This window comes from Rhodamnia argentea, chromosome 9 (assembly GCF_020921035.1).
Source record: "Rhodamnia argentea isolate NSW1041297 chromosome 9, ASM2092103v1, whole genome shotgun sequence".
Taxonomy (NCBI): Eukaryota; Viridiplantae; Streptophyta; class Magnoliopsida; order Myrtales; family Myrtaceae; genus Rhodamnia; species Rhodamnia argentea.
Genome location: NC_063158.1, coordinates 21,294,773 through 21,304,906, shown reverse-complemented (window position 1 = coordinate 21,304,906; position 10,134 = coordinate 21,294,773). Strand labels below are relative to the sequence as shown.

The window sequence follows — 10,134 nt, the reverse complement described above, 5'->3', positions numbered from 1 at the left end:
AAGAGTTGGAAGACCGCAACCGGAAAGACACACAGTCGTGATCTTTCATAGTCCATGGTATTTCACAGGTCCAACAGGAGACAGGCGCACAAACGCAGCACAAGTTGGTACTTCAACCTTCAAACCAGACCTTCCGGAACAAGTTGCTCGAATTCATTAGACTTTCGCCAAGATAGTCATGAAATTCCTCATGAATATAAGGAACTTCAAAGGATTCTATGCCAATCAAATAGAGTCATCCCTCTAGAAGTTTGGCCCTATTCGAACAGTTGCTCATGGGATAGACCTAGCACTCATCCTAGCACATTTCAAGTCCTTGAAGAGTTCCGGAAAAATCAACTAGACTCTTCCATGAATATAGTTGATTCATAGAGCTCGTATGACCCATGGGGTGGTCCTTTATCTCAAGACCCTTATGATCTACCTCAACCAGTACTACCTAGTCAAGATATTCCATCCAGTTCTATGGATTTTCCGTCTAAAACAAGTGGTATCCCGGATGATCCGAAAGCCGACAGGCTCATCTCCGAGTATGAAGAAAGACAATTGTTGAAAGCCTACAAGTAACAAAAGGATGGACCAGACAGCTCTGACGGTGATGATGCGAATTATTATCCCTCGTGATAAAGTCGCTCTCATCCTACTTAGCCTTCTTATCCTGTCTTGCTTGCGTGTACTATGAAATAATTGATCATCTGTGGTCAAAAGTTGTTGTAATAGGCGACGGTCGTTGTAATAGTTGTTGTCGGTTGTCAATGGTGGATAGAACCACTAGCTTATGTCGATGGATCTCAATTATTGAGCATCCGAAGTGAAGAAGTGTTTTGTAAAAATGCTTATAAAAGGCTCCCTCATGTAATGTGTTGAGCAGAGCTTGCTTGCTCAACGTTTGTCCTCAGAAATATCGGTGTAATTTCAAAACCATAAGTCACTAAATCCTCTCCTCTTCTCTTCAATTAGTATTTCAAAAGTTAGAATCCTTTTGTTAATTTAGCAATACGATTGATTTAGTATGCTCTTCACTTGCCACAATTGGCCCCTTTTCTGATATTGAGTGGATATCATTAACGCAAAGTGTAGGGCACCCCCCCTCGGTGATCCGAGATCGGGTTATTGTGTATCCCCTTAATACTAGATGGCTAGTGGAACTTGTGGATTAGAAACATCCGATGTCTTAAGGGTTGAGTTTCAAGAATGAATTTAGAAGCTAAAAGGCAGATCCCTCAAAGTCACTCATAGAAAGGCCATATGGGATTAACATACCTGCTTCTAGATTCAAGCTTGTCTTCGTATTGGACAAATTAAAAGCTTAAGGATCACATTGAACATTAGGTTAAAGTTTATGGATAATATTGAACAAACTAAAACTTTAGAGATCACATTATATATTGAGTTAAAATTTAGAAATCATTTATATCATTATTTCAATTAAATATTGAATATCAGAAATTTTTTTTTTTTTTTGGGTATGGAGAATGAATAATGAGTGCTCCGAGGGCTCTTATTAACAAGGCTCAAAGAAGATTGGACTCTCTCTCTCTCTCTCTCTCTCTTGTCCTACTTTTTCCTTCTTTCTCTCCTTTTAAGGAGGAAAACTAGCAAAGCCTCGTGCAAGATGGAAGCCACGACACACACAACAAGTCACGACCCTCCCTTTCTGGCTGTTGTCTCGTCTTCTTCTTCTTCTTCTTCGGGTCAAAATATTATGATAAAGGCCTCCTGGGGTCTCGCATTAAAGCGAGATTTAAATAAGGGAACAGTACAAAGGCAACGGTCACATCTCAGCTTGGACTCTCGGGAGTTGGAAGAGTTCCTCTTAAGGGAGGGGAGGGCAATTCGGGGACGAAGAGCAGGACAAATGCCTAACGGTTCTTTTTCTCTCTGCAGATCCGAAAGAGTGACTCCCTCTCACGCTCACAGAATTTAACACTTGTTCTTTGTCCTTGAAAAGGGGTTTAGAGTGGGCGGCAAGTGCTGGTTTTTTTCTCATACTTTTCACACTTGCATCCTTTCTTCTCTCTTTCACTCTTCAAGTCTTCACTTTTAGATGCTCTCGCTTTTAGCTTTTCCATTTCTCTGCTAGCTTCTCTTTTGGGTTATCATCGGCGTCTCTCTTTGGTACCATTCTCTCTGAGAGAGAGAGAGAGAGAGAGAGCGAGAGAGAGGGACACACTGATAGACATCAAATTCTACCCAAGTTCCGATTTTTACAGTAGTGAAGCCCAAGATTTTTGTGCCCATTTGTCTCTGTGATTCATTTTGGGGGCACCCATTTGGACATAGAGGCATTGGAGCAGTTTTTCAGTGTGTGAGAAATGGAAGCAACGGCAGCTCCAAAAGCAGAAGAGATAAGCCACCCCCCAATGGACCAACTTCAGGGCTTGGAGTATTGCATAGATTCAAACCCTTCTTGGGGTACTGGCCAATCCTTTCTTTCTTTCGTTTTCTTTTTATTTTTCGCATGATCTCGTTGATATTGCAATCGTTCACTAATTCGTGTTGTGGCTCCATTTTGTTGCTTGATCATTATAATCTTCTGAGCTTGAAATGCCCCATTGTTGTTGCACTTGATGAGGATAAAATTTTTGCGGTTGCAACCAGGGGAAGCAATAGCTTTGGGCTTTCAGCACTACATTTTGGCCTTGGGAACAGCAGTGATGATCCCTTCATTTCTGGTTCCTTTAATGGGAGGCACTGATGTGAGTGGATTCTATTTCTTCTTCTTTCCCCCGTTGATTGATCTCATTATAAATGTATGTTGATGATCATTTCACTCCATCTTTGGTGAAGCTACGTGAATCAAGCATGTTCATTGATTAATATTGTCGATGCGCCTTTCCTTTATCTGTGGATTAGATGATCGAGCAGAGCAGCTCTCGCTAGTATCGCATGAACTTTAGAGAGATTTACAGTAAATAATGTCATGCTTATGACGAGTTCAATCAGTTTATTTTCTAATGTTAGTCATTTCCATTTTGCAAGAAGCTAATAAGAACACCCCAGCAGCATAACTTAAGTCATTCAAAGAATTTAGAGATTTCTCAGTTGCTACCCTGAAACTTTGACAGCAGTCAGCGCCACTTTTATCTTATTTCAGAGATTTTGTTGACGAGCGCTGTGAACTCACTCGCTAAGATACACAGTGTGTTTTTGAATTGTAAGTGAGAGTTTGTGCACGTTTGAATATCTGGTTTTCAACAAAAACTTACTGGCTTAGGCACTCATTCAAATGGCGTAAAGGATGTGCCATCAATCTGACCAAAGGGCTCTCTTTCCTTTCTCATTATGATGGATTAATAGTTTAATTGATTGTTCCACGAGAATAAATGTAAATTGAATTCTGTCTTGAAAGTTAATTAGCAATTTTTGCCTATCAATTTTGCTGAAATATTATGGTTTCAATGTTGGCCAGGACGACAAAGTGAGAGTAGTGCAGACACTGCTGTTTGTCGAGGGGATTAATACGCTCTTACAGACGCTATTTGGAACACGGTTGCCGACAGTTATAGGAGGTTCTTACGCGTACATGGTCCCTATTATATCAATAATTCATGATTCCAAACTAGCAAGAATTGAGGACGATGATTTGGTAAGTTAGAAGATTTTTACTTGCCCACATAGTTGAGTCAACATGAAATAGCGTTGACACTGCTGGATTTGATGGGTAAACTTAAAAAGCATCTTCAAGTGCTCACATGACTATGTATATATTTCTAGAGATTCCATAGTACGATGAGAGCAGTTCAGGGCGCTCTGATTGTAGCATCAAGCATCCAAATCATTCTTGGGTATAGTCAGATATGGGCAATATGTTCCCGGTATAGATTTTGTCCCAAACATTATTTCCAGCTGCTAATGAAGTCAACTGAAGCATAATCTCTAATATATGTAACTTATTATGCAGGTTCTTCAGCCCGCTAGGTATGGTACCTGTGGTTGCATTGGTGGGCTTCGGTCTGTTTGATCGAGGTTTCCCCGTGGTAGGATACTTCACTCTTCCTGACATTGATTATGAATTCGTGGATTACTCCAACAACGAACAATCACCCTTATTCACTAATCTTACACTCGAGGTGCATCTTTCAGGTTGGAAGATGTGTTGAAATTGGCATCCCAATGTTTATTTTGTTTATAGCTTTCTCCCAGGTAATAGCTCTGCAATAAATTTATTTCATTGAGATATAATTCAGATAAATCCTACTTCATATGAAAAATAGTGGTGTTGGTTTTTGCCATTTCCCATGATATTTACTGGTTTGAAGGTATAAATTCAAACAATAATTCGAATAACAGTTGTTTGTCAAAGAAGTATTTAATTTTAGTTATAGTATTCAATATACATCACACTTTCCTTAAAAGTACCTGAGAGCAATCTTCTTTTGGTTTATGAAAAAATATCACATCATATGGTATTGCAACTGGTTCACATCTTGCTTCCTGCTAATCTTTTTTCTTTGTTATGAACTTTGTTACAGTACTTAAAGAATTTTCATGCAAGACAACTACCTGTACTTGAACGGTTTGCTCTACTTATATCGCTCACTGTGGTATGGGCATACGCACACCTCTTGACGGCAAGCGGTGCATACAAACATCATCCAGAGTTAACTCAAATCAATTGCCGGACTGACAGGGCCAACCTGATATCCTCTGCTCCATGGTCAGTAACATTGCCTCTCAGTTCAATTCTCAAAATAGGCTAAAGCATTTACTGTAACCAATGCAGTCTCTGAGAGAGCAAAGAATTGGCTTTCCACAAAGTGCATTTAGAGACTTAGAAGGGGTGAATATAATAGGTGCTGCTCAAAGAACACCAAGTGCTGAAACAAGAAACACCTTTCACAATTTACTATTTTCTTGAAAGTGTGATGCACCAATAGCGGATTAGTCTAATTTCGAGCATGATCATGGCACATGGGGGAGCATGCCGGCATTTTGTTAGGATAAGCCAATGTAGTAGAAAGAAACCTTATGACAAGCTGAAGTCCTAACTTGCGAGAGTGATGAACACGAAATGTCTGTTTGATACGAGAGTTCGTTGTTATCAGGATAAATTTCTGTGCCCTCTTCAGTGGGGTGTTCCTACATTGATGCTTGACACATTTCACAATTTTATATTTTCATAGAAGTGTGATGCACCAATAGCGGATAGGTCTAATTTTGAGCATGATCATGGGGAAGCACACCGGCATTTTGCTGGGATAAGCTAATCTCTTAGAAAGAAAGCTTATGACAAGCTGAAGTCCTAAATTGCGGGACTGATGAACACGAAACGTATGTTTGATATGAGAGTTGGTTGTTGCCAGGATAAAGATTCCGTACCCTCTTCAGTGGGGCGCGCCTACATTTGATGCTGGACATGCTTTTGGCATGATGGCTGCCGTGCTGGTCTCATTAATTGAGGTACTATTTGGGTAAAAAACACAGATTAGCAGAATCCATTTCAATGTCACTAGTCCATTGGCGACCCTAAGAGTTTGTCTTTTTGATAGTCAACAGGAGCATACAAGGCTGCATCGCGTCTGGCTAGTGCGACACCGCCTCCACCTCATGTCCTTAGCCGTGGCATTGGATGGCAGGTCCAGCATGTTGCCTGCCTTTTTACATAATTTAGACCTAGATATGGTTTGCGCACACACGCACACTGACCTAGTTTTGCTGCCTATAAAAGTAGTGCTCAATAAACTTGTCAAACGGTTGGCTCATCAGAATCACAATTAGCAGAAAATATCAGCTGATTTTGAAGAACTAACACGAGGTTTCATCACACACAGGGAATTGGCATACTGCTGGATGGAATGTTTGGGACATTGACAGGTTCGACAGTCTCAGTGTAAGTGGTGTTGTAATCTGATAATCAAGTTCCTTCATTTCACCCTTTTCTTGATGCTAAGTTGTTCTTGATGTTACAGAGAAAATGTAGGTCTCCTTGGAAGCACTAGAGTTGGGAGCCGCAGGGTTATTCAGATCTCAGCAGGCTTTATGATTTTCTTCTCAATACTCGGTGAGTCATAGAGCATTCATTCATCGTGACTTTTTCATTTTCATCTCCCCTCCCTGACTTACTCGCCTTTCTATTGAAGGAAAATTTGGAGCACTCTTTGCTTCAATACCATTCACAATCTTTGCCGCTGTGTACTGCGTACTGTTTGGTCTGGTTGGTAAGTGCAAGCAAAGTGATAATCGACACAACTGTTTACATCTACCATCCTCGTACTTTTAAGTTTAGCATCTGATTATTATTGAACTGTTGCATTTGCTTTCTTCCAGCTTCTGTGGGGCTGTCATTTTTGCAGTTCACAAACATGAACTCGATGAGGAATCTCTTCATTGTCGGCGTATCGCTCTTCTTGGGTTTGTCTGTTCCCGAGTACTTTAGAGAATACACATCCAAGGCCCTCCATGGTCCTGCTCATACCAGGGCGATATGGGTAAGAGTTCATCTTCTGGATCTTTACTATGACCTTTTTGATGACACAATCACTTGTGGATAATTCTCATAAAAAGTACTGTTCTTTGTTGTCTATATTACTTGATAGCAAGTAGACTCCCTTTTTTGAGCCTTCTCTCTCTCTCTCTCCAGTTCAATGATTTCTTGAACACTATCTTCTTCTCGTCACCGACGGTCGCACTGATAGTGGCCGTGTTCCTAGACAACACTCTAGACTACAAGGCCAGCGCCAAAGATCGGGGAATGCCATGGTGGGCCAAGTTCCGGACGTTCAAAGGAGACAGCCGGAACGAGGAGTTCTACACTCTTCCTTTCAACCTCAACCGTTTCTTCCCGCCGTCGTGAAGTGACATGCTCTGTGATTGCTGATGAAACCGTTCCTGGAAAAGCATCATTTCTGGAGGGTCGGGAGAATTGTGTGTGGTGGGCTAGTTAAAGGCGATGGAATGGACCAGAGCTCAATGTGAACCTGGGTCGCCTCTCTGTCATTTGAACTTTCTATATATGTGTTTAACCCAACTATATAATATGGGTTTAATGCTATAAATTTGTTTATTTTTTTTTTCTATCCTCTTTGTTGTCTCAATTCTTGACACACAACGGGGAAAGATCTGCATTGAAATGAAGTGATTGTTTGAAACTGTTAATGAAGTGTGATTGCATTGAAAGGAGAGGACTCGGTAAGTTCATAAGTTAACATAACTATTCTCAAGGGTTTCAGCTTAGAATGACAGATTTACCGAAATAGTGAAGATATCACTTTGGAGAGGTTATGTATCCGAATTTCACGTGGCTCTTACCTTATTTCAGAATTCTTTACTCACATGTCGCTGCGTGTCCGGCAGAGTTGACCACGTGTCGGATACCGACGTGCGTCCAACATTGACACGGAGCTTTCGGAGATTGTCCATACTTCCTCGCTGAGAACAGCTCCATCTATTTTTTTTCTAGTTATTGAACGGGTCAAACTTAGTCAGCTGTACTTTCATATATTACTAGTATATTGCCGGCACGTTGCCACTAGATTGACAATTATTATTGAAATATAATTGTATTCTTTAAACCAAAATACATCGAAAAAAATCTACTATTTTTCTAAGTAATTGACTTATCAAGTAGACCTAAGTGGACCAAATCTAGCAGCGAGCCTCATCCTCACCCATCTTTGTCCATGATGATTAAGAAACTAATGTTTTTTTGTGGAAAACTGTTAAAAACGTTTAAAACTTATTACATTAGTGCCAATTTAATCATAAACCTTTTGCATTGGTCGAATATTACCGACGTCGGTAGTCCTACGTGGCATGACCGACGTTGACATAGATATTTTTTTAAATTTTTAAATATTTTTTTTTCTTGCATTTCTTTTTTTTAATTGGGGGCCAACAGGGGTCGCCTAGTGACCCTTGTTGGCCCTAGGCGAGGGTATCGCCACCTTGCCCCGACCCTACAAGGGCCGCGAAGAGCTCGCCTGGCCAGATTAGCAAGGGTCGTTGGCTCTTGCTTGGGGCTAGTAGGGGTCGGCCGGGGACCCTTGCTGGCCCCCAATAAAAAAAAAGTATAATAAAAAAGAAGAAAAAATAAAAAAAATTATTAAAATATTGAAAAACATTTTAATATTAAAAATATTCACATCGGCGCTAGTCGTACCATGTAGGATAATCGGCGTTCATGTCAGCGATTTCCAGTCAAAATTGATTAAATTGACTCAATTGACATAAATGCAAAAGGTTTATGACTCAATTGGTACAAATGCAAAAAGTTTAGGACTCGATTGGCACCAATAAAGGTTTAAGACTTAATTGGCACAAATGTAAAATATTTATGATTAAATTAGTATCAATAAAAGGTTTATGATTGAATTGATACTAATACAATAGGTTTAGAATTTTTTTGACATTTTTTTCCTAATTTTTTAATTACAAAAATTTTGACCTAAGGAGGTCAAAACGGGGTCAGTCTCGAGAAGGGAATTGTTAGGCCCACCCATATTTTCCTTCGAGGGGACCCTATCCGGGTCATAAACATTTTAATCAATCACTGAAATATTGCCCAACGAAACTCCACTAATCAAATATTGGTGTTGAATCACCATTTGAAAGTTTCCATTAACCCTAAGACATTTGGGTTTTCAAACATCAAGTTCATAATTTTTTTCCTAAAAGATTATTGAGGGTTAAAAAGATCACATAGCAAACCATTCTTTTGGTCACCTAAACTTTTTGCTAAATTATATTCTCTATTTTGATCAGAAATATACAACTTACTACGAAGATTTTAGGGTGCGAATGACAATCATTATCTTCCTAAGCTCTATTTCTGACCAAAAATAGATTTTTCTATTTCTATTTTGTGGACGGATTTCTGAGCAAAGACATGCGTTTGATAATGACACAAAATTTCTGTTTCCGAAATAGAAATTTGTTTCATCATAAAATTTCTATTGTTGCCGGCCTCGAGCCTCGACCCGGTGACTAGTGGCCGACGGATGGAGAGCGTACGCCAGTGGATGGTGAACTGCAAAGGGCAAACCGGAGTTGGGGACCGGAGACCGGCGGTAGGGACTCGAGAGAGGTGATCGGTAGTAGGGACGCGACAGAGAGGCCGCACGCGAGAGAGAGAGATGAGCAATGAGAAGAATTTTTATTTTTGTTTCTATTCCAAAAATAGAAAAGTAGAAACTTCTACTTCTTATTTGTGTTCCAAACCTATTTCTATGCCAAAAAATTATCTAAAAAATATAAAAATAAAATTTTATTACCAAACGAATTTCTATTCTAAACCTGTTCCTCGTAACAAAACATAAAAAAATAAAAAAAAAAATAGAAATGTTGTCATACGTGCCCTGAAATTTCAGGTTTATATGCCAAGAAGTCTTAGTTATATAGATGGTCCGCAAAACTCATTGACTATAATTATAATAGTTATAATCACTGAAATCAGAACTTCAAAAAGCCCCACCCAACACCGGATGAGAGTTGCAAAAAGAAGCACTTCCGACCACTTTAATACTTAAGTATTTTATAGAGCACCATGTGTCATCTCTTATGAATTCTCACAAACGCCCTTTAAATTGTAACATAATTTTTTTTTTCACAATGACCTCAAAACTAAAAGAGCAAAGAATGGTAAAATTACAAAAAAAAGTCCTAAACCTATTACAATTGTGCTAATTCGGTCCTATTTTTTTTACATTTGCGCTAACTCAGTACTTTTGGCCAATTTTGACTGTAAATCACCGACATGACCAATACTTAATGATATTTTAATATTTTTGAATTTTTTTATTTTTAAATTATTTTTTCTTTTTCTTTCATTTTTTTTTCTCTTCTTCTTCCTCGAGACCGGCGTCGCCATTGCCGGGAGAGGTCGAGCATCACCCAGATCTGGGGTGAGTCGGTAAATGCCTTTTATGGGGTGTCATGTATCTCATTGTGATGACCTTATATGACAAATTGTGGGAAAAAAAGCAAGACTACAGATGCCTTTCCAAAAAAAATTACTCTGAAAATTTAGAAGCTATGACATCAAATCTTATTTCATTTTGGTGATTTTTTTTTATAATTTTAATAATTGATCAAATTGATTATGTTAAGGTACCGAAAATTAGCTAAAATATTAGCTACATCGTACTTAAAATTTCGTCCGTCCTCGGATAAAATCCCAACTTCGTCACGGCTCAG

General features: G+C 39.2%; 1 protein-coding gene across 1 annotated transcript; it reads left to right on the top strand.

Moving 5' to 3' along the window:
• The first annotated feature begins 1,844 nt into the window (after window positions 1–1,844).
• Window positions 1,845–7,013, top strand: LOC115752947 (nucleobase-ascorbate transporter 2). The gene is made up of 14 exons (XM_030691385.2): window positions 1,845–2,415; window positions 2,602–2,699; window positions 3,413–3,589; window positions 3,718–3,818; window positions 3,905–3,980; window positions 4,087–4,146; window positions 4,476–4,660; window positions 5,307–5,403; window positions 5,493–5,579; window positions 5,775–5,833; window positions 5,913–6,004; window positions 6,084–6,161; window positions 6,271–6,431; window positions 6,584–7,013. The coding sequence occupies exons 1-14, from the start codon at window positions 2,316–2,318 to the stop codon at window positions 6,794–6,796; spliced, it is 1,584 nt and encodes a 527-aa protein (XP_030547245.1). The 5' UTR covers window positions 1,845–2,315; the 3' UTR covers window positions 6,797–7,013.
• Window positions 7,014–10,134: the final 3,121 nt, after the last annotated feature.

What these genes read in the sequence shown, in the direction of transcription:
- LOC115752947 (XM_030691385.2), top strand. Translation starts at nt 2,316, where the DNA reads ATGGAAGCAACGGCAGCTCCAAAAGCAGAAGAGATAAGCCACCCCCCA. An exon ending in CTGATATCCTCTGCTCCATG is followed by an intron (nt 4,661 to 5,306) that starts GTCAGTAACATT and finishes GGTTGTTGCCAG; the next exon opens with GATAAAGATTCCGTACCCTC. An exon ending in GCCGTGGCATTGGATGGCAG is followed by an intron (nt 5,580 to 5,774) that starts GTCCAGCATGTT and finishes CATCACACACAG; the next exon opens with GGAATTGGCATACTGCTGGA.